At 45.8% G+C, this 27,615-nt stretch overlaps 1 protein-coding gene across 13 annotated transcripts in view; it reads left to right on the top strand.

Annotated features, from left to right (window-relative positions):
* The window catches only part of Arntl (aryl hydrocarbon receptor nuclear translocator like), a 100,575-nt gene that overhangs the window by 64,016 nt on the left and 8,944 nt on the right, over positions 1-27,615 (top strand). For 7 of the 13 annotated variants that reach the window (XM_027410111.2, XM_027410114.2, XM_027410112.2 and 4 more), the window contains 13 exons: positions 2,376-2,501; positions 3,705-3,857; positions 6,033-6,071; positions 6,297-6,338; positions 7,722-7,879; positions 9,578-9,657; positions 14,628-14,720; positions 16,166-16,283; positions 18,768-18,917; positions 21,877-22,123; positions 23,957-24,063; positions 25,763-25,913; positions 26,722-26,810. In XM_027410111.2, coding sequence (XP_027265912.1) covers positions 3,718-3,857; positions 6,033-6,071; positions 6,297-6,338; positions 7,722-7,879; positions 9,578-9,657; positions 14,628-14,720; positions 16,166-16,283; positions 18,768-18,917; positions 21,877-22,123; positions 23,957-24,063; positions 25,763-25,913; positions 26,722-26,810 — 1,414 coding nt within the window. In that variant the 5' untranslated portion in view covers positions 2,376-2,501; positions 3,705-3,717. Of the gene's footprint in view, positions 1-2,375; positions 2,502-3,284; positions 3,597-3,704; positions 3,940-6,032; positions 6,072-6,296; positions 6,339-7,721; positions 7,880-9,577; positions 9,658-14,627; positions 14,721-16,102; positions 16,284-18,767; positions 18,918-21,876; positions 22,124-23,956; positions 24,064-25,762; positions 25,914-26,721; positions 26,811-27,615 lie in introns of those variants that run through there. The other 6 variants (XM_027410118.1, XM_035442271.1, XM_027410119.2 and 3 more) reach the window with 6 other exon arrangements.

Raw genomic sequence — 27,615 nt, 5'->3', positions numbered from 1 at the left:
GCTGGCCTTGAACTCAGAGATCCACCTGCCTCTGCCTCGCAAGTGCTGGGATTAAAGGTGTGTGCCACCACCACCCAACAATTTTTGTAATGTTTTTAGACTACATAGAAAATTCAAAAGTCAAAAGGAAATGAAAGAAAAGAGCACATATGACATCTGTGATGAGCAAAGAACTGCTGTGTCATATGTGGATTATTTCATTCATCCTCATCTCTTGGTGGAACATTTCTGTGTGCCAGAAAGAATTCTGCAAGTTGTGGGCAGTTACTAGAGCAGAGCCCCTGCTCTCCAGAGCTGACCACCCTGTGAGGAGGGTAGAAAGGAGATTTGTTTTGTTTTGTTATTTTGGTTTTTTGTTTTATGAGACAGGGTTTCTCTCTGTATAGCATTAGAGCCTGTCCTGGAACTCTTTGGACTAGGCTGGCCTCAAACTCACAGAGATCCTTCTGCCTCTACCTCCCATTAATGGTGCCACCACCACCTGGCAAAAGGAGATTGTTATAGGAGAAATGTGGATTCCAAAAATTAAAACAGGGGTATTGCTAGGAGGGTTGGCAGGGTACATACTGTATGGTCCTTCAAAGAAGTGTCACTAAGGAAGTGACATTTATCAGTGTCCTCTTCTTTATTTTTAATTCCGTGCCAATAAGAAGACAAATGGAGGGGTCAGATGGCTTCTTGACTTTGAGCCTGGAAGGACGGAGGCCACTTGACTACTTAAGGAGGCCTGAAAGGCTTGCTTGGGGAACATGAGCATGTCAGTGTAGATCCTTTGTCACATACTCAGGTGGAGGTGTTAGGGAGAGGGATGGGTGGACAAGACTAGAGTTCAGGGGACAGCCAGGCTGGACACAGAAGCTTGGGGTTGTCACAGTATGGGTGGTATTGGAGATAGTCAAAATAGAACTCCTAGGGGTTAAGTATGGACAGAGACAGTGGCCAGGGAGAGTCAGCTCTCCTGGTGCCACGTGGAGGGAATGCGAGCTGACCTTTTGATCTAGAAAAGAGTGGTCCCTGCTGAACTAGCATGGGCAGCCACAGTCTTGTAAAGATGTCATGAAGGGACAAAGCCTGATATGGGGGCCAGAGAGATGGCTCAGAAGTTAAGAGTATTGGCTGTTTTTCCAGAAGACTAGAATTCAATTCCCAGCACCCATACAGTGTCTCACAACCTCTGTGACTCCAGATTCCAGGGATCTGATGCCCCTTTCTGACACCCATGGGCAATAGGCACACAAGTGGGTATATAGACATCATGCAAGCAAAACACCCACCTACATACAATAAAGTAAAATTAAATTAGATTTTAAAAATCCTGATCTGAGTTAGAATATACGGAGAAAACAAGAAAAAATCTGGAGACACAGAAAATGGGACAGTAGGAAGACAGTGTCCCAAACAGTTTATTTGGTTCTGGGAATGGCACAGAACTAAGGTAGAGCACTTGCCCAGCAAGCAAAGGCCCTAGGTTCAATATCCTGAACAATAGGGAAGAATAATGTGTTGGCTTTTTCCCTTCCAAGATGCAGTTACATGACAGATGTTCATCCAGATGAGAATGACCCAGCTGTGTGGGGAGCATGGATGATGTAGGATTGGGCAAGGGGTAGGGGGCCTGGAGTGGTGGTGTGAGCAGATGAGAGCCATAGGGTTCAGGCAGGCCTTAGGGAAGGGAAAGCTTCAACAGCAACACCCACTTGGGCTGATAGATGTGTTTGCTGGCCACCATTTGACCTGAAGAAACCAAGCTAGCAGGGCTGGGGGTGTGGCTCAGTGGTAGAGCATTGGCAGCATGCATGAGGCCTTGGCTTCAGACTCCAGTACTGAGGTGGGGGTGGTGTGGGAAGGAGAGAGAGAAAAAGGAGAAAAATTAACACCTAAAGTGAGAATGAGGGGGATGCTGGAAGTTGGACAGGAGAGACAACAGGAAGTCCCTGAGAGCAGAAGGGACACCAGTGGCTAGGGGTGTGAAGGAAGGCTGGCAGCTCCACAGGCCTCCAAAGTGTGCTTTCTCTGCAGCACACAGGTGAACACCAGGCAGAAGGCATGTGGTAGAGAAATGGGGGCTGAGTACAGACACCAGGGGTGGGGCACACAAATATCTGCAAAGGGAGAAGCAGCATCAGTAATAAGGAAAGTTTTGGAGATTGGCAGGGCCTATTTGGGGGATAGAAATTACCAGAGCTGCCCAGTAGATGCCCTGCTTTCAGAAATTAATTCTAAGAGGTAGCAAATGGAGACACACACATAAAGATGTAGATTCCAGAAGTGTGTGTAAAAGTCGGCACTGGCCTGACTGGGAAGGGGTTGGTGACTAGCCTGAGGGCATAATAGTGATTTGGGGGAATAGTGCTCATCCTTACCCTCTTTTGCAGATGTGGGAACTTGGGCCCAGAGGCTGGGAGTGACAGCTCCAGTCAAATCCTGTGGAGCTTGGAGCCCTTGGCAGCCCACTGGGCAACCCCTCTTCACCAGGGTTTGGCATTAGAATCCTGTACAAGGTACTTCTGACCTTTTCTGAGCCAGCTAACTTTATGTTTGTAAAATATAAACTTGGAAAAAAGCTTGTACTGTCATTTGCAATGCCTTCATTTAATTATGCAAGCAGATGCTGGGGAAAAAAGGGGGTGGGGCAAGGGTTGGGTAGGAGCAGGGTGGGGATAAAAAGAGAGGCACCATATTACCTTAACTCTGCTGGAGGATTGGAGGATTTAGGCTTTTTTTTTTTTTTTTTTTTTTTTTGGTTTTTCGAGACAGGGTTTCTCTGTGTAGCTTTGGAGCCTATCCTGGCACTCTCTCTGGAGACCAGGCTGACCTTGAACTCACAGAGATCCGCCTGCCTCTGCCTCCCGAGTGCTGGGATTAAAGGCGTGCACCACCAACGCCCGGCTGGATTTAGGCTTTCTTTTGGAGAGGAGTGGCAGTTGGGTCTGGGCCCTACTAATTTTGCCCAGGCTAGTCTTGAACTCATGATCTTCCTGCTTCCACCTCCCAAGAACTATGTGTGTGCCACCATGCCCAGCTATCTATATACCTCTTATATTTTGTGCTTTACTACAATTTTCTTTTACAAAAACCATAACGAAAGCACAAAACCCCACTTGTGCTTCATGGTTATTCCACTGAGTATATATTTATTAATTAGAAGGAAATGAAATTGCCTGTGTCTGAGTTTATGTGGGATATTGGGTCACCTCCCCAAGTCTCAGTCTGGCTTATTCTTTCCCCAGTGTAGGTCCTAGAAGAAGCCACTAAACCTCTCTGGTCACAGAGACACTTGCACAAAGATGTAGTGCCTTCACTAATTGCAAATTAAAACTCTCAAAATAAGCATGAGGCCTTTCCCATTGCCCTATGTGCCTCTCCTGGGCTGCGGGGTGAGTGATGCTATTGCAGTAAGCCAGACCCACGTCCTCGGTGCCATCCAGGCCCTGTACCCCCACAGAAGAACATACTGAAATAACTCTCCCAGGGCTGGTGATGGCTCATGCTGCCCTTCCAGAAGCCCAAGTTCAGTTCCCAACACCCACATGGGGCAGCTCACAACTGCTTGTAACTCCAGCTCTAGGGGAACTGGATGCTTCATGATTCCGCAGGTACCACATTCATGTTCACAGACCCACACAAACATAAGTAAAAAGAAAACAAGTGTTTAAAAATACAGCATTTAAAAAGAAGTAAGTGTTCTCTTGTAATCGTTTTAGTACCTTCCTTTCAATGGCGGACCAGAGAATGGACATCTCCTCAACAATCAGTGACTTCATGTCCCCAGGCCCCACCGACCTGCTCTCCAGTTCCCTGGGCACCAGTGGTGTGGACTGCAATCGCAAGAGGAAAGGCAGTGCCACCGACTACCAGTAAGGCCTTTGGCACAGTCAGCTCATGTCAGGGCATGAGCACAGAACACCTGTCCACAGCTGCTGTTGTTCCTAGCGGAAGGTGTGGGAGACTAAGAGCTACACATTTGATTTTGGCTGTTCCTAAATGTCAAGTGAAGATGGCCAGCAGTACTGCTGATGTGTTTATGTTACCTACTGTCCTCAGATTATTCCATGTTGTGGGAGAAAAGAGCTTTAAAGCCAGGTCCTGCCCCACCCCCACCCCCCTGCTTCCTTCGCTAGTAGGAGAACTCAGTTTGGGGAAGTGATGTCAAGAGAGCTCACATGCAGCCTTTTTGAAGACAGAACGTTTCAACTCTTTAACTCATGTGTATGGCGTGGAGGAGTAGAAGCCAGCATGTCCACAGCCTAGGGTCATTGACACTATGTGAATTAGCATGTACCTGCACTGTTCAGCCATATTTCTGTTTCTCTTTAGACTTGACTTTTCTTTTGAGTGAGTACATTTTCCTACTCGCCACCCACTCTCCTCCCCCATAGTCTGCTAGGGAGGGAGACAGGATAGACCACTCAGAGGCAGCTGTGCAGAGTCCATTGAAGGGATTTTCTTTTGTTGAATTGAGTGGAAAATCTCTCAGGAGGCAGTGCCCCCAGCAGATGGCCTCTCTGCTGAAGTTCACAGGTCCAGTCTGGGGAGCACACAGAGGCTGGAGCTCAGGTGCCCTCTAGGAGATGCTATGAATGATGTGTATGTCATCCCAGATAACTGAGAGAGGCACCACCCAGGAGATGGAAAGTCGATGTGAGGACTGTGGGGCTCCTGCCATAGCGCTCACTCCTCAACACAGGCCAGGGCATTTTTTGTGAAGCTTTGTTTTGGGCAAATGCCGATGGAGCGACTAACATGTTCTAAGATTTTTGTTGGACCTGTGGTTTCTAGCCTCATCATCACCCAGTAACCTTCAAGCTTCCTCTGTGGATCTCAGTTTTACAAATAACATTCTAGAATCCATAGTTCTGCCCCATGTAGTTTTCCTAAGTTAAGGCCCTGGCTTCCTGTCACCTGGGGATGAGCTTGGTTATAGCAGTAGACATAATTCCAGTGCCTTGTAAGCAGTATGACTTTCTCTGAACCCCAAGACTAGCTGGAGAAGCTGCCTATGAAATATCCAGGGCATCTCATTGGGAGCCACTGTTCTTGGATGCCCAGCATTCCAGAAAACAGTTTGTATTGTTTGAAGAGCCATAGTCCTTCCCTTGGGAGACAGAAAAGTCAGTCAGTACCTTCCTGATGATTGTTTGAGTTGGACAAAGGAATGAGCTGCCCTAAGGAGAGCCAAACCCTTTCCTTTGGGGGATTTCAGTTTGTGTTTACTGAACTGCTAAATGCTATGAAACACAGATTTCTGGGGTCTGTGAAAGGGAGGCAGGCCCTACTGTGACCCCAGTACTCTCTGTGGCCCTTGGCCCTGTACTCCTCTCCATCTCAATTTCTTGAGCCTGTGGTGGCCAGGCCTGTGCCTGTAGCCTGGGGCTCTGCTCTGCTCTGCTCTTCTGGTCAGTGCTTTCCTTACCCTCTTCTCACTTCCTCCCCCACCCAACAAATAGACATATGCCCTAGAATCTTTGGTTTTTGGTATGCTTTGAAATGGAGTAATCTGCCGGGTGTTGGTGGCGCACGCCTTTAATCCCAGCACTCGGGAGGCAGAGGCAGATGGATCTCTGTGAGTTCCAGGCCAGCCTGGTCTCCAGAGAGAATGCCAGGATAGGCTCCAAAGCTACACAGAGAAACCCTGTCTCGAAAAACCAAAAAACAACAACAACAACAACAAAAGAAATGGAGTAAGCTTCATTTATCATCTATCCAGAACAACCAAGGAATGAGGTGACATAGATGTCTGACTACTCTGGGTAACTAAGAGTCTCCATAAACACTGTAGATTTCCAGTTTTTAAACAGTCGTACTATGCCCTAGTTTATTGAACATATACACACTTTTGTTTGGTAATGTGGAATGCCTGTGTAGGCTTTATAATAGGGTCCACTTGAATGTGTTTGCTCATGTTACTATTATACATCCATTCTATATCATAGTTATTTGAGCTTTCTGAATAAATGAGAGCCTTTTATATGACAATAAGAAGTTATGTTGAGCATCTAGATTAACGTGATCATCTGCTCTTGTTTTTGCAGAGAAAGTATGGACACAGACAAAGATGACCCTCATGGAAGGTACCATAACTTAATAACTTGAACTTCAGTTATCTTGTGGCTATTCTCTCTGCACAGTGAATGCAAAATGTCTCTCTATCCCCAGTCTCTAGCAAGGATAATAACCAAGTACCCCTGTGTGTCTGTAGAGAGGTGTCAGGGGTCAGGCAGTGAGAAAACAGAAATGTGTAACTCTGCCAGTCATACACGGGGGACTAAAGGTTATGTTTTTGTACTTCCTTCCAGGTTAGAATATGCAGAGCACCAAGGAAGGATCAAGAATGCAAGGTAAGTTCCACCTTTGATTTTGTCTATAAAACATCCTAGCTTTTTAGTCGCTTAGAGAATAGCTGAAGAGTCTTGATATGTCTATTCCCAATTGGTGGTGTCATCTTGGGCATTGTCACCTCAGGAAATGAGGAGATGGCAGCAGGTTTCAGCTTGTTTAAGGTTCTGCCCTTGGCTTTCCCTATACTAAGCTGGCCTTCACTTGTTGCTATCTATGCACATTTAACCTGGAGGAAACTTTGGACATAGCAGAAAGTCATTCAGGCTGGAGTTCTCTCCAGTCTTCACAGTTCCTCACTCACTGGCCCTCCAGAAGACATATGGCTGAGATGCCATTCCTGGGCTGGGCCCCACCTCTGATAGGGACCTTTATTGTGCTGCAAGTAGTACCTGAAGGGCAGATCTTAGGCATCCCTGAACCTCAGAGGTCTCCTGACTTAGTTCTTGTCTCAGGCACAATTGCTGATGCCCTTCTGTTGGGTCTTTATGCCTCCCTGCTATCACTGACTAGGGCCAGTTGAGGTTGTGTCATGACACACAGAACCAGAAGCTGCAGACTGTCTAACCTGACACTTCTAGCATCTCCTTTGCAGACCAGTCTATTCAGGGGGCTCTGTGTTTCAGTATCTAATTCTCCATTGGTGATGTTCCCCTATGGGAGGATGGTCAGAAAATACCAGGTGCACATCTTGTAGGAAGTGTCATCCTACCTAAACAGGCAGCCAGTTCAGGGGTAGAGTATGATATGGCATCCCTCAAAGGAAGGCTGGGGACAGACTGAGAATCTGTCACATCTAGGTGGGTCTCAGTTGATCAAAGACCATGTTAGTACTAGTTATATCCTCCAGACAGACATGATGGCTTCAGCAGGGCACACAGTGGGCTGGTCACAGGTGGCAGAGGCACGTGCTGTGGGATGTTGGGTGTTCTGTGGCTGTTTTAGATGCTTGGCTATGTGGAACCTCTTCCTTCCTTCCTTCCTTCCTTCCTTCCTTCCTTCCTTCCTTCCTTCCTTCCTTCCTTCCTTCCTCCTATCCCTTCCAAAAACCTGGTCTTACAGAATCTGAAAAAAAGAACAATGAGGAAAAATAAACAATTCAGTTTGTTGTGAAAGAACAATTGTCATAGATTTTTTTTTCTTAAAAGATGGGGTAAGCATCAAAAACAAATAAATGAAGAAACAAATCAGTTACCTAATTCTGAATTGTCAATGAGAACACTTGGGAGGTGATTTTTAATATAAAAGTCTAATTTGAAACATGGTACAGAGTCTGAATTTCCCATGTCAGAGAATTTTGGAAGCAGTCACAACTCATTTATTTTTGTCAGTGTTGCCTCAATGCTGCCTCACATCTCAAATGAAATCATTCTACCCATGTTCAGGGAGGCCCACAGTCAGATTGAAAAGAGGCGTCGGGACAAAATGAACAGTTTCATTGATGAGTTGGCTTCTTTGGTACCAACATGCAATGCGATGTCCAGGAAGTTAGATAAGCTCACCGTGCTAAGGATGGCTGTTCAGCACATGAAAACATTGAGAGGTGAGATCTCAGGCTTCATTACCTTTATGCCCTTGACCACAAATGTGACCACCCTTGCCTGCACTGTCCCTGACACAAATGGCGATTTTCAGTGTATAACCCTCAGTGATATGCTGGTACATCTCAGCAACAGATAAGGGGCCAAATCAAGTGATTAATGAGCCCATGAGGGTACTGAGGTGTAATTTGCAGTAGTATCTTCTCAGAGCATATAAACATATGAGCTCAAAACCTCTGTGTGCCTGGCTTCCTGCCTACCAGAGAGGGCACCTCTCAAGTCCCCCTTTTCAAGTGCCTGAATCCCTTATAGTGATCAAAATCAGAAGCATAGGAGCACACAGGGAGGCAGGAGAGAGCCTTGGACTTTTAAGAGAAAAACTTACCCTGGTTCTTCTGATGAGTGAGTCACAGGTAGAATGTCTTATTATCAGAAATGAACATTGATGATATTTTCGTCTTCTTGGAATTTTCCCGAACTCGATTGACTCTTCATGAAGGAGGCAGTGTTTTCCTTCTTTGCTAAGTGTGGGGAGGGTGAGAAAACAGAGGCAGTAAAGAAGAGCCAACTTACCAAAGCTGCAGGAGGAACCTGAAATACATCACCCAATTTGGTGGATGTTGTCCCTGGAATTTTCCAGATAGACTTGGGCTTCAGCACAAACTTGGAAAGGGTGCTCAGCCCCATGTGACCTACATGGTGAGAGAGGCACACCTTTGTATCTGTGTAAGGTCACCAGAAACAGGAAGTTGTTTTTGTTCTGACTTTTGATCATTATTAAAAAAATATATAGAAATGTTGCTTGAAGAATGGCATTGAAAACTTGATTTTAGTCAAGAGATGCATCATAATTAGGTAACTAATTGTTATAGAAAATTGGATGGAAAATTTCAAGGGATGTGGATTAAGACATGTGCCTTGTGAGTTGATGTGAAGTACACAGGCATCCCCTTTGCCTCCTTCCCCGCGGGGCCTTGATTTTCACAGATGGGCTGCCTCTTAGCCCTTCACTGTGCCCTCACTGTTCTGCATATACCAGTCATTTGCAGCTGGCACTTGGCTTTGCTAAGCTATTGCTCTGGAGAACAGCAGATCAAGAGCCTTTTAAACAGAAGTCTGGGCCCCTCAGTTCCCAGGACTGAACTGTGTGAATGAAAGTAACATGCTCCCCAGGTTGCCAAGCATATTAACTTTCCCAAGGAAAGTACCCAGGACCTGGCAGCTTGGATGATTTCTCTAGAACCTGCTAAGTGGTGACTTGACAAAATTACTGGATGGCCCAGGACCTTGGACCTCTTTTCCTTGGAACCTGCTAGGGAGACTCAGAGCTGTGGTCTTTGTGGAGTTTTGTTAGTTTGTTTTTGTTTTTTGAGACAGGGTCTCACTATGTAGCTCTGGCTAGCCTGGAACCATGTAGACCAGACTGACCTCAGTCTCAGAGACCTACCTACCTCTGACTTCTGAGTGCTGGGGTTGAAGGTGTGAGCTACCATGCCTGTTTCCCCGGTAATTAGGAAAGTGCACTTACTCAGTCTCCTGTGGGCAGCAGCATTCTCTTTTCACTGAGGTTCTACTTTGGCATGATAGGATTCTGAGCCAAGCCAGATCCACCATGTTTTGATTCAGCCCAGGTTGCAGGCAGGGGAACGTGATGCTGTCTAAATAGAAAAATCTGCCCACTCTTTCTTTTTCTCCCCAAGGTGCCACGAACCCATACACAGAAGCAAACTACAAGCCAACATTTCTATCTGATGACGAATTGAAACATCTAATTCTCAGGGTATGTGGCAGTTGTGGGAACTCTTTTCACGGCATTGGTTTCTTAATAAGTTTCAGAGTAAGTACATCATGAAGGAGTCTGACATCTCGACACTGAATTCTCCTGGGCCCTCTTCCTCTCTTGTTTCCCCCACTTTATCTTGGTTTCTAGACACATTTCACATTCCTTCCATGAAACCAGTCACTCACCTACCTCTCAATATCACTTAGGCAAAGAAGGGAAAGTCTACAGTAGTGTGACTTTTAAGCCAGAGAAGGATTTTTGTTAAAAAGGGGAGTGAGGGGCTGGAGTGATGGCTTAGTGGTTTAGAGCATTTGTTGCTCTTGCAGAGGACCCAGGTTTGATTCTCAGCACCCACATGGTAGCTTACAACCATCTGTAACTCCAGGGGATCCAGTGCCCCAGACACCAGGCACAGATGTGATACACATATGTGAATGCAGGCAAAACACTCATACATATAAAATAAAATAAACCTTAAAAAAGAGATGGGGGGTGAGTTAAGAATCAAACTCCTTCATGGAACATTCAGAGAGGTTTTTTTCTGGCAGTGGGTGAGATCTCCTCTAACCTAACCACTGACCCAAAAGCTCCATTTGAATCTTTACACCTGAATCTATCCAGACATCAAAATTGCCAAAGAGGAGGCATGAAAGAGGATGTGCTTTCACTTGCTTGGCCTTCGTGCTCTCTTTGTCTTGCTTATCTCTGCAGAGGGATGGCCAGGTTGGCACCCTAAGAACTTAAGCTTCCACAAAGGAGGCGTGCCCCAGGCTCCAGTCATGGTGCTGGGAAGAGTGAGATGAACTAAGAAATGGAAAGGAGAAGAGCCTGCATTCAGCAGCATGCCCTATGGCACAGTATAAACAGAAAGAACAGAAAACTGTAATTAAGAGGTAGAATACCTACCCCTAACCCCACACAATGAAGGCAGACCTTGCCTGTCAGCCCTCCTCCCCCCAAGGATTATGGCTGTGTCTTTCAGCAGAAGTTTGCAAAGCCCAGGATGGTTCCCACCTCTTTTCTACTCAGCTTGGCTCAACATGTTGTATTGGCCTGTCAGCTCAGGATGAGCTGCATCAAGTCAGAAGGTTTCAGCCATTGTGAACAGACCTGATGGGTAGATAGTTTCTCATGTGGCTGATGTGGGGTGGGCTGTGTAGGGTTGCTATGGTGGCTGTGCAAGTCTGCAGGAGCCAAGCTCCTTCTCTGTTCATACAGCTGGCTAAGTGAGCACACTGGCTGATTGACTTGGTGTAGCAGAGGCTGTGCCAGGTCTGAGCAGTCAGTACTTTTCCATGTTAACTTGTCCTGCTTCTCCAGCCTGTTGGTGGCTGTGAGCTAATGTCCACTCCCTTAACATTTTTCAGGGGCCACTTGCTAAGAACATGTATCAACAGCAGGCAGTTCCACTTACATGATGTTTATGCTGTTTTATTTCTTACTGGGTAGGGTAATGGGATCTTTATTCCCCCATTTCTCACTGGATCCTTTCTCCTCATTTTACTTTCATGCCATATATACACATGTACATATGTGTGCATTTTAAATCTGGATTCCACATATGAGAGAAAGCATGTGATACTGGTCTCTCTGAGTCTGGCTTAGCATGATCTCCAATCCCATCTATGGTCCTATTAATTTTAGTTTTATTTACAGCTGAATAAATGATTCTAACATACACACACACACACACACACACACACACACACACACACACACACACACACACTTTCCCCTCATTCATTCTACTCACGTCTCGATGAATGTTTGGACTGATTCAAATGATCTTGCCGTAATTAGCAGCAGGTCCTTATTCTCTTGTGGTCAGTGCAAGCCGTCTTTTCTATGTGCCTTTACTAAAGATCCTATTCTAGCGCTATACTAGAACTTACTATGTAGCCCAAGCTGACTTCAAATTCTTGTAATCCCTTTGCCTCGGTCTCCTGGGTACTGAGATTCCAGAGCTGAGCCACCAAGCCTGGCTCTCATGAACAGCATGTGAGGGTCAGTCAACCTGACCAGCTTATATGTCCAGATGCTCCACTTCCCTGCATTATGAACTTAGACTGACTCCCCTCAGTCACTTGCTCGCCAGCAACCATTTTCTCTGAGAAGGAACCAACCCTGGCTGTCCTCATGGCCCTTGGCACGGAGCGTGTCCTCACGAAGCTCTGCTCTTGGCTCTCCCCAAGGCTCAGCGTCTTTGCTTGGCTGTCTGCTTTACATAGCACAGCACTGTTTGGAGTTCACAGTACTGACTGGATCCATGCTGATTCTGCCACCTACCTGCCCTCCTTAGAAACCTTTGGCTCTGGTCTGGGGTCAAGCCTCACTCTGCCCAATGTTCCCACCAGGCTGTCAGTCACTTTTTTTCCAGGCACCTTTCACGACACATCCCCACCCCCTTAGCAAAAACCCTGAAAACACTTCTCCTGTGAACTGTGACAGTCTGTAAGGCAAATGAGGAAGTTATTAATATCCAATTTTTTGACATAATGAGGCTTCCAGCAGATGGTGCCAGGAAAATTACTTCCCCCTCACTGTCATCCTTCACCCTGGCCCAGCTTAGGGACCTGAGCTTACCATGGCTGGTGGCTTGACATATTGAGTGATCCTGTCCCCCTTGTTCTTACTTTTATATCCTAGGACACTTGCCTGCTTTAGTCATTTACATTCTAGGACAGTTGCCTGTGCTGGCCTTTTACACCCTAGGACAATTGCCCATGCTGGTCTTTTACTTTTTGACACTTGAATTTGTGCCCTAGTTCTTTGAATTAAACTGTGTTCTATATTCTAAAAGGCCTTCTTTGTGAAAAGAATAGACTTTTTTTTTTAATTTGTCAAAAACTTAGGAATGTTGCAGTAATTAGCAGCAGATTCTTGCTCCTCTTGTGGCCAGTGCAAGCGGTCTTTCCAATGTGCTTTTACTAAGGACCTTATTCTAGCCCAGACTGACCTAGAACTTGCTGTGTAGCCCAGACAGACTTCAAATTTTTGCAGTCCTCTTGCCTTGGTCTCCGTGGTGCTTAGATTCCAGACCTGAGCCACCATGCCCAGCTTGCAGAATCTCTCAGGATCCAGGAGAGCAGAGTCCTAAGAACAAGTGCATGAGGGGAGCATCCCCACCACACCACCAGACTCCAGAAAGGCTAAGTGGTCATCCATGGGGAGCACCACCACCACACTACCACCAGACTCCAGCAAGGCTGAGTGATCATCCATGGAGAGTTGTCAGGACAATTCAGACACATGGAGCTAAACAACCTAACCCCTTCTTGTCACTCTGGCACCTACCTCCTTCCATCTCTCTCCAGCAGATGGCTTGTTTCCATTCTGGTCTTTGTTGGCACTTTAGATTTCACTGTATTTAAATTGAAGAAGGACTAGGAAGAATTTCATGATGAAGTTTTTTTTTTTTTTTTTTTTTTTTGTGTGTGTGTGTGTGTGTGTGTGTGTGTGTGTAAGTAGGACTCGAACCCAGGGCCTCATGCCTACCAGGCAAGCATCTCATCATCACTATCACTTTGTTTTTCTTACAACAGATAACTTAGCTTTGGATGGAGATGTAAATGGTTGAGGGCAGTAGTTCCTGAACCTACATATATTTGAACTGTGTTTGTGTATTTGGGCACACGCACAGGAAGGAGGGATGTAGTTAGGTTTTTCTTTGGGTTGTCAGCTCACCAATAATGACACAGAAACTTATTATGAATTATGAAAGCTTGGCCAATAGCTTGTTTCTAACTCAGTCTTATAGTTTAAATTAACCCATTAATCTTCATGCTGCCATGTGACTCATGGCTTTTATCTTTCCTCCTGCATGTCTGTTCCCTCTGCATCTGGCTGGTGGACTCCTTATTCTTCCCAGAGTTATCTCTCTGCCCTGTACCTCTTCCTGCCTAGTTATTGGCCATTCATCTTTTTATTAAACCAGTCACAGTGACACATCTTCACACAGTGTAATGGAACACTGCACAATGCAGGGGATGTTTAAAGGAACACAAGTGACCCATCTTCCTGCCAGGCCATTAGCAAAACCCCAAACTCCCTGTGAATGAGGATGTAGCTGATAAAAATACCCTGGCGAAAAGTGAGTATGTAAGGAAGAGCTTATTTGGCTCACACTTCCAACTCCTTGGTCCATTACAGGGAAGTGAAGGCAGGCTTTAAGCACTGCATCCACAGTTAGGAGCAGTGAGAGAGAGTAATGCATGGATCCTTGCAAGTTGTAGTCAGAAACAAAGAGAATAAATGCACAAGTCCCTGCCTGCCTGCTTGCTCAGTTTTTCTCCTCTCTTATACTGTTGAGGACCTTCTACCTAAGGAATGGTGTTGCTCCAACAGACAGAAATGCCCACAGGTCAATCTGATCAACATAATTCCTCCTTAAGACTCTCTTCCTGCGGGCTGGAGAGATGGCTCAGGGGTTAAGAACACTGGCTGTTCTTCCAGAGGTCCTGAGTTCAATTCCCAGCAACCACATGGTGGCTCACAGCCATCTATAATGAGATCTGGTGTTCTTTTCTGGCGTGCAGGCAGAACATTGTATATATGATAGATAAATCTTAAAAAAAAAAAAAAGACTCTTCCTGGGTGGCTCCAGACTGTCACGTTGAGAGCTGAAGTTGATTGGGGCAGAGGGACTGTATATAATTAGAGTACTGAAGCATAATACTCTGGCCTGTCAGACAACCAGATTATGTTTAAGCTGAATTCGTTCTGAAACAGACTTTATTTAATTGACCTTTCCCCTCTGATCATTAGATGACATGGAATCTATAGCTGCCTGAGAGGGGATCTTACTGCTTTCATATAGTATTGTCGCTAAGCATCCTCTTTCTCTACCACCAGTGAAGGTGTCAGTGCGTGACTCCAGGCATTGGAGACTTAGAAAACGAATCCCTGATTTACTTTCAGATCCTGTATCCTGACCTGTGATAAATTGATTATCCATTTCTCCTGATTAGGCAGCAGATGGATTTTTGTTTGTCGTAGGATGTGACAGAGGGAAGATCCTCTTCGTCTCTGAGTCCGTCTTCAAGATCCTCAATTATAGCCAGGTAACCTTCGAGCCCATGCTAGCAGCCACCAGCTTTATGGTAGTGAGAGATAAAACCCCAGTTTTTCAGAAGAATTAAACTATATGGACCACAGGTGATACCCTTCTTCCAGAAATTCTTAACTTCTTAATGGAGAAAGGAATTTAGACTTAGGAAGAATTTTAATGGGTCCTCTATTTCCCCAACTGGAATATCTGACTCTGACCCAACCAACAGTTTGTTTTCTTATTGCTACAAAATGAAGATCCCATGTCTGTGGACTAGGAGTGGGGAGTAAGGCTGTCTGACAAGGGAGAATTCAATACCCAAGAATAAGAATCTTGGAAACTTACCCCACAGTGCTACGATGCTCTGTGAGCCTTGGCATCCTCTACACATTAATAATAATGACCAGGTGGCCTTAGTTTCTTGTCTTGTTATAAAACACACTGACAGAAGTCAACACAAGGGTGAAAGGGTTTATTGCAGATCAGGTGGAGGTTACAGTCCATCAGGGGCCTTAGGCAGCTGGTCACATCACATCCACCTTTAAGAAAGAGCAAGCAATGGGTGCATGCAAGCCCCACCTCCCATTCTCCGTTTATTCGATCCAGGATCTCAGTCAGGGAATGGGCTTGGCTCAGTGGGTGGGTTGCCCCACACCAGTTACCCCTAGCAAGCGTGCCCATATGCCCATCTTTCAGGGGATTCTAGATTCTGTTAACATTAACTGTCCTACACAGATTTTTAGATTGCCTGTAGGATTAAATAAGAGGAGCACATGAAAGCTTCTAGAATAATCATTTCACCTATTGTGTCCTCAGAATATTTGTTAATCCATTTACTCATTTACATCTTGGAAGTTGCATGGAAGCATGGTAGGCAGACGGTTTTAATCAAAATGGCATATCTATAAATGAGAATTCATGTAAATTTAGCTTTCCCAAGATGCTTTACTCTTTAATTTTTTTTCCTCAGGGCACTTATTAAGGAAGGTTTGTAGTCTCTGTGAGTGGATATAGGTGACGAAAGCATCCAAAGATAGGACTTGGCTAGTTGGGCTCTGCACTTACCCTAACATTCAGGTAGCTGAGATAGGAAGAATTTGAGGACAGCCTGAACCAAATAGAGTCCCAGGAAAGGTGGGGCTACACAGGGAAATTCTATGTCAAAACAAACAATAACCCCTCAACAAATAATCAAGAGGCTTAATGTCAGAGCTGGAGATAGCCCAGTCTCTGTGGTTTTTCTTTTTAAGGTCTACTGGGGAACTCAGGAGTGTTGGACGTGTGTCTGTTTGGGGTGTCTATCCATGCAAAGGGCTGGACGTGTTCAGGGTCCCGTGAACGCTTGAGATGTTTGACTTAAGAACACAGTGGAGGCCAGGGCCATATAGACTGTGAGTACTGCTGTGTCTTCCACATGTCGCTGGTGCTGACTTGTCCATTCACATTTCATCCCCACAGAATGACCTTATTGGCCAGAGTTTGTTTGACTATCTGCACCCTAAAGATATTGCCAAAGTCAAGGAACAGCTATCTTCCTCAGACACCGCACCCCGGGAGCGACTCATTGACGCAAAGAGTGAGTGCAGGGGAGGCTGTATGCTTCCTCATCACCTCACACTGCCCCGCACTGCCCCACCAATGCCCAGGTACACAGACAGGTTCCTGGGGCCCACTCTGTCTTCTTACCTCCCTGCCTTTTTTCTTCATGATAGCTGCTTGCTGTGGCTAACTGGACACATTTACAGTCACTTGCTTTGTTTACTTTGTAGTCTACATAGAGAAGAGAAGTTTCAGTGTCCAGACTTAGTGGAAGAAGGAACTTTGACTTGATTCTGGTCATTTTTTACAGAATCTAGAACTTCCTAGATGAAAGGGCTCACACTGTCTTGTTCTCCCAGAACAAATCTCTCTCTCTCTCCTTCTCCCTCTCCCTCTCCCCTTTCCTCTTCCTCCCTCCCCTCACCTCGTTGCACTCATGCAGCCTCAGATGATAAGCCTAAGAACACATAAAATGCTACTGTTTCAGCCAGATGGTGGTGGTGCATGCCTTTAATCTCAGCCTCAGGAAGTAGAGGCAGGTGGATCTCTGTGAGTTCGAGGCCAGCCTGGGTCTATCTACAAAGCAAGTTCCAGAACAGCCAGAGCTGTTACACAGAGAAACCCTTGTCTCCAAAAACAAACAAAAACCAATGTTTCTTGGCTCCACACTTTCTGCAGCCTGGGATCAGCATTTCTCTAGCCCCAGCCCTTGTTCCCAGGTCATGACCCAGGGGAGGTTAGGCACACATCCTGCCGTTACCAGTCACTAGCTGTGTGGCTGTGAGGAGTTATTCACCTCTCTATGCCTGTTTCCTCACCTGCAGAACATGCCAATTTCATTGGGAGTTGTTGAAAAGATTAACAATACTGACTTGCTACATGAAGAATGTAGATTGTTCCCAGCACATGGCACATGTGGCATTGGTGTTGGAACCATCTGTGCCCAGGCCGGTCTGGCCTAATGGCTTTCTTGTTTCTCAGTGCTCATGTTGATGGCTGTTGGAGATGGTGTCAAAGAACTCCCCTCAAAGCGCCCTTACACTACTTCATAAAAGCAGACATTGGCCCTGTTGCCCTCTGTAGCCTGGTTTAGGTGTCTTCCCCGATCTAAGGAGAAAAAGATGAATGACATTTTGTCCTCGAGGCTCTTCCCTCATAGTCAGAGACACTGGCAGCACCCTGCACAGTAGTTGCAGCCACAGCAATAATGTCAGGCATGGATGGGTAAATGTCACTTAGGTATGAGGACAGGCACCACTGCGTCTGTGGCAGCTAAGGTGGATTTGAGAAGATGAGTTAATGTGTGTCAGGAGGAGAAGGGAGATGAGCAGAGGAAGCGATATGTGGATAGATGCCAGGGTGGAGTGTCATGGCTGCTTTGTTGCCTTTATAGCAAAATAGACACAGTGAAGAGAGCTGAGCCTGTGGAGCAGGCTTGGGTTGGCATTCTAGAGAAGTTAACAGAGTCAGTATTGTGGATGGCAATGTGGAGAGGAGCCCTGGGCAGTGGCTACCACTTGGCATGGCTGCAGTTCCCCTCCTCCCCCAGTGTTGTCTGTAGTCCCAGCTTCCATACTGAGAGTAATGTAAGAAGGCACGTGTATCAGAGTCACCCAGCACCTTTCAGTAGCCTTGCTCCACCTGCAGAGAGTAAATCCACAGCCCAACCCCACAGAAGAAAATGGTAGCTGGGTAGAGGACTTACCTGACATGCATAAGGCCCAGGGTTCCAACCCCAGTGCCATGGTTAAAACACAAGTCTAGTTTTGGGTTTCGGGGTAGCCACATGAGTCAAAAGTAAGAAAAATGCAAAGCTAATTATAATATCTTACCTAACACAATGAATCTAAAATACTATCTTGATGTGGTTGTTACAAAAGATTTTAAATTCTTTACCATTTTTTGGTGCTGTCTCAGAAATCCTTCGAGCACATCACTTACACAGCCTTCTTCAGTTCAGAAAAGCCACATTCCATAGCAGTGTGACGCTAGTGGCTGTCACCTGGAGCACACATCTAGAATGGGGTCCATGAATCGGGCCCCCAGAGGATTATGACTCCAGTCAGGCTGAAATTTTAAGGCAATCCTGTGCCCTCCACTCCGCCACATTCCAGTATCTGAATCCTGTGCATCCTTTGGGTAGGACCCCGTCCTTTGGCTGGGAACCAGGTATCTGCACTTACTTGGCACTAATGATTAAGTTTCCCTGTTAGCAGTCCTTGGTATACCTCCATTTCCCTCTCATCCTCAGCTCCTGTTGGGTAGGAACACTTTGCTGTATTTCTTTTTACTCCCAGACCATGCACACAACCTGTACTACTGCACTTCCTGCCCATCTGTAAACATTCCCATATGAACACGAGGCACCTTCATGAACCTTCTGACCTCTAAGCCCAAGAGAAATGTTATCACATATTGTGGTTATGAACAGTGAGGCAGTAAAGGCTGTGTTTGAGGTCACACTGCCCCTCCTGACAGACAACCTTGCCCTCATTTCACCACATTGTGTGTTAATTTGCAGCTGGACTTCCGGTTAAAACAGATATAACCCCTGGGCCATCCCGACTGTGCTCTGGAGCTCGCCGCTCTTTCTTCTGTAGGATGAAGTGCAACAGGCCTTCAGTTAAGGTGGAAGATAAGGACTTTGCCTCTACCTGCTCAAAGAAAAAAGGTACAATTACTAGCCTTTTCCCATCCTGGCCTTAAGGGAGGCTTGCCTGGGGTCAGGGCTTTTCAGATGGCTAGAGCAGTAGCTACCAAGCCTGAAGCCAAGGCCTCCTCTTACCTTATAGCCTTGGGCAGCTGGAATGGGGATGGGGAGCCATGAAGCCCTGATGTGTTGCATTGGGCACAGATTTGTAAATAGGCTTTCTGTGTTTAACTTCTGTTGAATCCTGATGTGGCTTGGAAAAAAAACACTCAGCCACATTCTTTTGAGTAGCCACTCTTCTAGAATCCTCCTGGCCGGTTTCCCCAGTGAACTCATGTGGTAAATGCATGGGATGCTGTTCAAGGTTCTTGCTTCTTGCCAAGTTCTCTCCTTAGCCCCTTTGGCTGCCCCTCCTCTCTGTCCAGGGGCTTCTCTCCTCTGTCCACATTGATGTATATATAGGTAATGTCACTCACAGGTCAAAACTTTCAAGTTTACATTTCTAGCTCAGGCTTCTATTTTGAACTCCGTGTACATAGGTTAAATCTACTTTCCTAGTAAGCCTCCAGGGCATCTGCAGAGTAGCCACTGGTGCCCCGACATGCTCTACCTGCTAATATTACTGATTTTAGTTAGGGTATTTAGTTATGCCCAGGAATAAGCAGAGATTTTTTTTTATTTTCATTTTATGTATATGAGTGTTTTTGTTTGTATGCAGTATCAGTGTACCACATGCCACCTGGTGCCCACAGAGGCCAGAGGAGGGCATTGGATCCTCTAGAACTGGAGTTACAGATGGTTGTAAGCCACCATATGGTTGATAACAACCAAACCATGCTCTTCTGCAAGAGCACTAAGTTGTTTCTCCAGTTGTGGAACCAGAGATTTTAGGAAAAGAGCCTAAGCTGCAGCAGCTGCAAAAAGCTAGGCTAGGCCACTTGTCCCTATTGCAGAGAAAGATCCCAGTGTGGTCATACTGGGAAGAGGAACAGATAAGGGGTCCAGTGGCCCCGAGACTATCTGTTGGGGACCTGATGTGTGCTTTAGGATGAAATAGAGAAAGAATGTGGTCTGGGCATGGTCTCGCTGAACACTGTCTCAGCCCAGTTCTTAAACAGTGAACCAAATCTGTCCTTACTATTTGAAGCTACAGGCAGGCTTGGGAGACAATCGCTTCTGTTCCAGGGTGCAGCCTTGCCCTCATGGATAACTGCCCTCATTTGAAGTGGACTGTTCCTCCTGGGTTTGTTCTTCCAAAGTCCAGGGTGATGGCAGGTTTCGGGCAATGGTTTACCTTTGTGCCTTCAGCCAAAGTAAAGGAGGCCATACAAAATGAAGGTGGAGAAGCCAGGCTGTCATCCTGTCTTGTTACTGCTGTGAGGGGCCCATGCTTATCAGCCAAAAAAGCTTTTAAGAGCCAGCTACCCTTAGGTACTCTTCTCAGGTCTTAGGTAGACACTATGTGCTTTCTGCCTCACCACATAGCTGTGTGGTGGTCCTTTAGCAGTGAATCTTTTTATTCCCTACCCCCCATTTAAAACTTCATTGCTTCCTGCTGCTCTTGAAGAATCATGATAATTAACATATGATGAAAATGAGGTCCCTGTCACTCCTCAGTACATTGGAGCCATGCTGGCTTTTCCTTGGATGATGCCAACCCCTTTTAAGGTCCAGGTCCAATGTCTGCACTTCCTCTACCTCTGATTGGAATTTTTGTTTGTTTGTTTTTTTGTTGTTTTGTTTTGTTTTGTTTTTCACTTTGTCCCTGAAGACACAGACTGCCTGTGTCTTTTTCTGGCACCGCACAGACTTCCTTTCTTGTGCTTTCTCAGATTTTTGCATGACTGTATAAAGGTGACCTCCCTGGCTGTTGGGAGGCTGTGATGTCTTTCTGCTGCGTGATGGGCTGTTCAGTGTTGAAGCCCACAGTGTAGGTGTGTCTCAGTTAAAAATGTCTCTCTCTTTTCTGTCTGATCTGTGTTCTCTTCCCCAAATCAGTGAATGGCAGCAGCAGCCACACACCCCTGAAATAGGGGAGCCATCCATATCTTCTTGTTGTTTGACATTCCATACCAAATCCCAACTGTTCTCAGAGGTATTGTCTGCTCCCCTACCACCCTCCCTGCTGGTGTTCAGTTCTCATCATCTCTTGCCATTTTCTGAGTCTGGCCTAGGTACCTCAGCCCTCCTACTTCTGGTTTCTACTCTCTTTCATCCTCATAACTCTTGCTAGTCTATCCAAAGCACTTGATTTTTCTGTTTCTACATTTAAATCCTCTGGAGACCTTCATTTCTATCTGCTGAACACATCTGTCAACAAATAACTCAGGGTCCTGGGGTCCTTATAGGCCTCAAAGGTCCCACCCTGCTTTTCTCACTTTTTCTCTTTTTTCTTATTTATTTTCATATGTGCATGTGTATGCATGAGAGGGGAAGGGAGAGAATATTCTGTGGTGTGTGTGGGGGGTGAGGGGTCAGAGGACAGGTTTCAGGAGTTGGTTCTCTACTTCTACCTTATTTTGAGGCAGGATCTCTCTTGTTTCTGGCCACAGCTTGCATACTGGCCTATGAGCTTCTGTCTCTGCCTCCCATCTTGATGTAGGAATTTTAGGATAAGGATATCCCACAAGGCAAGTGTTCTTATTCAGTGAACCATCTACACAGTCTGCAGTCTGTATCTGTGCCTTTGTTCACCATCACATTTTAAAGACACACCCCAGTGCTTATGCTCTCACTTGACCCCCAGCATTGGTTCTGGGGGAGTCTTCTCCCTGGGGTGGTTTGTTTCTCCTTGCTATGCTTTTTTGTGATGCCTTTGGTATATGGGCTCTGCTCAGAACACATGGCTGGACCACTTCTGTCCATTCCATCCACCAGGTGACTCCTTTGGAGAGTGCAGCCTTTTCTTTTGTCCATCTTTTGAGATTGCATCCTACTGCCAACACAGCACTGACACACACCATGGGCTTTTGCTTTCCAGCAGATCGAAAAAGCTTCTGCACCATCCACAGCACAGGCTATCTGAAAAGCTGGCCACCCACAAAGATGGGGCTGGACGAAGACAACGAACCAGACAACGAGGGCTGTAATCTCAGCTGCCTCGTTGCAATTGGGCGACTGCATTCACATGTGGTTCCTCAACCAGTGAACGGGGAAATAAGGGTGAAATCTATGGAGTATGTTTCTCGACACGCCATAGATGGGAAATTCGTTTTTGTAGACCAGAGGTAAGAGCCTACATCTCACCCTTCAGCAATGCAGTAGAGCAGTGGTTCTCAGCCTGTGAGTGGAGACCCCTGGGGTTGAATGATGCTTTCACAGGGTTTGCCTATCAGATATTTTGCATATCAGATATTTACATTATGATTCATAACAGCAACAAAATTACAGTTATGAAGTGGCAGTGAAACTAATTTTATGGTTGGGGGCCACCACAACATGAAGAACTGCATTAAAGGATTGTAGCATCAGGAAGCTGAGAACCACTGCAGTAGGGTATTTCAACCCTAAGCTGTGAAGCTGAAAAGCCTGGGTCATCAGCTGACTTTTCCAATAGTCAAGAATATTATCCCAGAGGAGCGGGGGAGGGAGGTCAGAGAGATGGCTCAGCAGTGGAGAGCACTGGCTGCTCTTCTAAAGGTCCTGAGTTCAATTCCCAGCAACCACATGGTGGCTCTCAGCCATCTGTAATGAGATCTGGCACCCTCTTCATGCATGCTGACAGAACACTGTGTACATAATAAATCTTAAAAAAAGTTACTCTTATTGGACATGTAGCTCAGTTGGTAGAGTGTCTGCCTACCATGCATGAAGCCTTGGGCTCTATTCCCAGCACCACGTGCAGCTGGTATGGTAGTTCATGCTTCTAACCCCAGCACTTGTTTGGTAAAAACAGAAGGGTGAGAAGTTCTAGGTCATTCTCATCTATATAATGTTTAGGGTAGCCTTGTCTTATATAAGACCTTGTCTTAAATAATAATAATCATTTCTAAAAATTGAGATGAATGACTCCAGGCCTCACCTGTCCTCTAATGAATACCCCATTTCTGACTGCATGTTTCTACATAGAGCGAGGGAAGTGAGAATGGTCTCTGCTAAGAAATAGGCTCACTAGGGTATCATGATATATGCACAGATTTTCCTCGGTATTCTTTGATATATAGTGACAGTTAAGTGAGTAGTTTGAAATTCAGTTTTGAAAGGAAACAGAAATATGACCTACAACTACGAAATGCTCCAGGGGCATGACCTTGAATGGAACATAAGACATAGAAAGAGCTATTTAGACCTGAGCACCAGTAGAGTTGGCCATGGTGGACTTGTCTGTGTATTTAAATTTGAATGTAATTAGTTAAAATCAAAACTTGAATTTCTCAGGGAAGATTATTGCACTGCTGTGGAAGGTTTTGTTGGACAGCATTGTTCTTGTCCAGCCTCTTCATTTTATGGATGAAGACTTGAGTTCTAGCCTGTGGATCAGCTTCTGCTGGACTCATAGCTAATTGGTGCTAGATCTAGCCTGTGAACTAGATGCCCCAGATTCGCTGCTGCCTCTTTTGGGCATATTCACAGCCTAATAACTAGCTAGCTACTACAGACAACTACTAGATACCAGAAAAGTAGGCATACACTTTTTAAGACTTTTGGGGTCCCAGCTGTAGGAACCCCTGGGCTTTAGCTGTCCTTATACAGCAAGTAGTGAAAAAGAAGCAGCCCTGCCCTGGAATTTAAATTTGTATTTTATTTTTACATGATGACTATGATAATCTTGTCATTTAAAGACCCCATGAAATTTGATTTCTGATAAAAGCCCCTAAAGTCATTTTTGCTTTATTTTGCTCTGTTTTTGTTTAACCCTGATTCAAGTTGGAAGGCTGGGTGGGCTGGGAATCCACATAGTTAATCCATTGAAGAGCTGTTAGCTGTTTTGCCTCCAGCTTTGACCTTGCTCTCCTGGAGGCTGCAATGGGGAAAAGTGGGCTGCTCATCCATAAGTAATTGTTCATTTTAGGAATGGCCTTTTTTTTATTATTATTTAAAAAGCTCTTGTTCTCTCTTAGGGCAACAGCTATTTTGGCATATCTACCACAGGAACTTCTAGGCACATCATGTTATGAATATTTTCATCAAGATGACATAGGACATCTTGCAGAATGTCACAGGCAAGGTAAGCTTGGCCAAAGGAGGAGTCTGATGTCCTAAAGTATGCCCTGGTTCTACACTCCTTCCATAGAAAATTGCCCCTACTATGTGGGAGTCAGCTAGCCCAAGACTCTTCAAGCCAAAACGTGTGAGAGGAGAAAAGACTGTTGGCTCCAGGAACTATTTGTCTCCTACAGATGCTCAGCCCCTACTCACCACATGCCCGGTCTCTCCATAGAGGCCATGACTGTAGAGACATCTCTTGGTTAGGGTTCACTCTGAGCCTGTACAGATTTCATATGTCCTGTACTGATCTGTTTTTTTTTCCATACCAAGCTGCACTGCCTCCTGTATTTTCCTTGACTAATAGTGTCAGTCTTATTTCTACTGCTGTGACAAAGTACCCTGATTAAAAAGCAACTTAGGGGGAGGGAAAATTTATTTCAGCTCACAGTTTCAGGTTACAGTCCATTGCTACAGGGAAGTCACAGCAGCAGGAGCTTAAGACAGCTGGTCACATGACACCCACAGTCTCGAGTAGAGAGAAAGTGAACACATGTGTGCTCACTTGATGCTTGCTGCGCTCATCTCAGTCTCTCTACTCTTACATAGTTGAGGGCCCCACCTAGGAAATGGTGCTGCCCATAGTGGGTTGTGTCTTCCATACAAGTTAACTTTATTAACACAGTCCCTGATAAATGTGCCCACAGGCCAGCTCAGTGTACCCCTCGTTGAAACTCTCTTTCCAAGTGAATCTAGGTTGTGTTGAGGTGACACAGCTGACCATCACAGATGGTATGACCACATCTGCAGCCCATCCCTTCACTTCACTGTTTCTCCCAGAACTTGTTCAGTTGCTTCAGACATTCTTTTATGAAGTGTCCCTATTTTCACCATCCCCACTGCCTTGACTCTGGTTCAACTTGCGCTTGTTGGTGTCTTGCTTCCTCTCACCCTGGGTCCATCATCTGTAGTTATGTCATTCATTGTTAAATAGTTAGATAATTGTTAACCAGTTGAATAAGTGTGAGAATGTCATATCCCTGTTTAATGTTCCAATATTCAGATTCAAGCACAACTACTTTTGACTGGCACCAGATCCAAACTTCCCACCGCCCATCTCCTGGCCCTGACCCAGTTCCCAGATTTGTTCCATCTGTGACCTCTCACCTGTGCCTGTCTGCTAGGCCAGTCCTGTCACCCCTTGGCCTTTGTGTGGTTCTTTCCTGCTCTTGGCTAGAGTGTTCAAGTAGTGTTGGTCACTCCTCCAGAGGACATGAGTCATATTCTCCCTCCTTTGTCTCTAATGTTTGGGGCATGAAAGCTGCTTATGATATTTATTTGTTTCTCAAAGAAGGAGTTTTGAACAGGTCAGTGGCCTCTATTGACCCAGGTTCCTGAAACTGGCCAGGGACTACTGCGCTTGGGCTTTGTGACAGGGAAGGAGCATGGCTGGGGTTCACTCAGACCTGACTCCCGCATTCCTGAAAGCCTTTATTTTCCTAGATTCTGGAAAGGAGTGGCAGGTTGGTAAATACACTGAAAGGTGATGAGTTAGACCCTTGGAAGCTGTCTGTCTGAGCATTGACCACGTGCGCACTTGGCTTTCTAAAGGGTGATGGCATGGGGACTGAGTACCTTTGGGATCTGGGGTCAGGTGACCTGTTTAATATACTCACTGGTTTGAGACAATGACAGTAATCATAGCTTCTCTGAATTTTCAGTTTTACAGACAAGAGAAAAGATCACAACTAATTGCTATAAGTTTAAGATCAAAGACGGTTCCTTTATCACACTACGAAGTCGATGGTTCAGTTTCATGAACCCGTGGACCAAGGAAGTAGAATACATTGTCTCAACCAATACTGTTGTTTTGTGAGTATCTCCTGTGAGATATACCCTTGCTTCAAAGAGAGATGCCTTGGGATTCTTACCTGGGACAAAGGGTACAGATAAGTAGCCAGCATCCACATTTTAATGTCCTCTTACTAGTGTCTTGTGATAGAAGGAAGCCAGGAAGGGTTGTTAACCAAGTCCCAATGGTGAGACTTGCTCCAAGAAACATTCAACCCTTGAAACCCTAACCCTGACTCCACACACAAGCATCCACTTATGCTGGTGGAAGTGGGTGTCAATCATCAGTGAAAGGCTTACATAGGTACCAGTTTTTTTTTTTTTTTTTTTTTTCTGGCCTTGGGTGAGGATGGATGATTCTCCATGGCTAGCAGGCTAGTGGTCCAAGCCTTGGCAGATGGAATACTCTCAGAGGCTTCTGATGCCTATTAAGTGAGCATGGAGAGGGAAGAGTCTTCTCTCACAAGATTCTTATCTGTACCTCCTTCACCCACCTGTCATTAGAGGCAGGCAGGGACCTGGAGCTGGGTGTGCTGTCGGCAGGTAGGAGAAAAGGGCTGTAGCAGTGGGAGGGGGCTACTGAAGCCACTTCTACTAAACCATGCTACATAGAAATTCGGGAGGCCCAGGTGGGCAGTGAAGCCAAAGGCCTGGATGCTGTCCATTGTGTTATAGAACAGTGAGTAGACCTGTTCAGCCACTCAGACAGACGCTTCATTTTCTGGCCTGTCCAGGTCCCGAGTGGACACCGGACTCCTTGGCCAAGGTGAAAGGTGCACAGTTCTGAGCAAGCCTGACTCATGTTTCCTTATTGCTGGGATGTTCACAGAGCCAATGTCCTGGAAGGCGGGGACCCAACCTTCCCACAGCTTACAGCGTCCCCCCACAGCATGGACAGCATGCTGCCCTCTGGAGAAGGTAATTATGTCCTGCGTGGGTATGGGGGCTTGCTAATGAGAAGCTGCTTATGACCAGATATTCTCCCATCAAATGTTCAGGGCATCCTGTTGCCATGTTTTGTGGAGCAGACCTTGACATGATGTGCTGAGTCCCAGTGGGAAGAGAGGCCACTGCCATCTTACTGGGATGTTGTGAATGTGTGTGGCTCTTCATTGCAGCCACCAAGACTCCTTGTTTCTCTGTGCTTTCCTCTTCCTCGTTGCCCATGGGCTATGATTTGATCTTAGCCTGTGGTTTAGCCTCACTGGCTCCTGTGTTTGGGAGAAAGGTATCTGTTGGCACTGAGAACTTGCCATAACCAGGGGGCTCCTTCCCTGTGGCTCAGCACTGGTTCTACTGTACTCATTTCTCTGGGATCACTTCTACTTATATGGCTTCAGCCCGCTTCTTCCACTCATGACTCCCATGCCCACTCCGTTTTCCCAGATAGAACCAAAATTAAGAATATCCCAAGTACATCTTCTGCACTTCCTCTTTGAAGTCCAAAGGCACTGTTCTGTCTCTTTTGTCTCTTACACTCACCCATTGGGTCTGCACTGTTTCCTAACTTTAATCTCACCCTTTCAATTCCATACTCCATTCTACATAACATACAACATAGCAACATTCTGGCTAGCATCAGACCACATAAGTGACAGATACTATTTTACCTTCTGATGTAATAATCATTGTGATGTCTAGAGTAACACATTACTCTCAAACTTGTTTAGAGGCACCAATGTCATCTCTGTGGTCACCTATATACAGCTCAGTAACAGAGGTT

This window comes from Cricetulus griseus, chromosome 3, assembly GCF_003668045.3.
Source record: "Cricetulus griseus strain 17A/GY chromosome 3, alternate assembly CriGri-PICRH-1.0, whole genome shotgun sequence".
Classification (NCBI taxonomy): Eukaryota; Metazoa; Chordata; class Mammalia; order Rodentia; family Cricetidae; genus Cricetulus; species Cricetulus griseus.
This window is presented reverse-complemented; position numbering and strand designations above follow the sequence as displayed.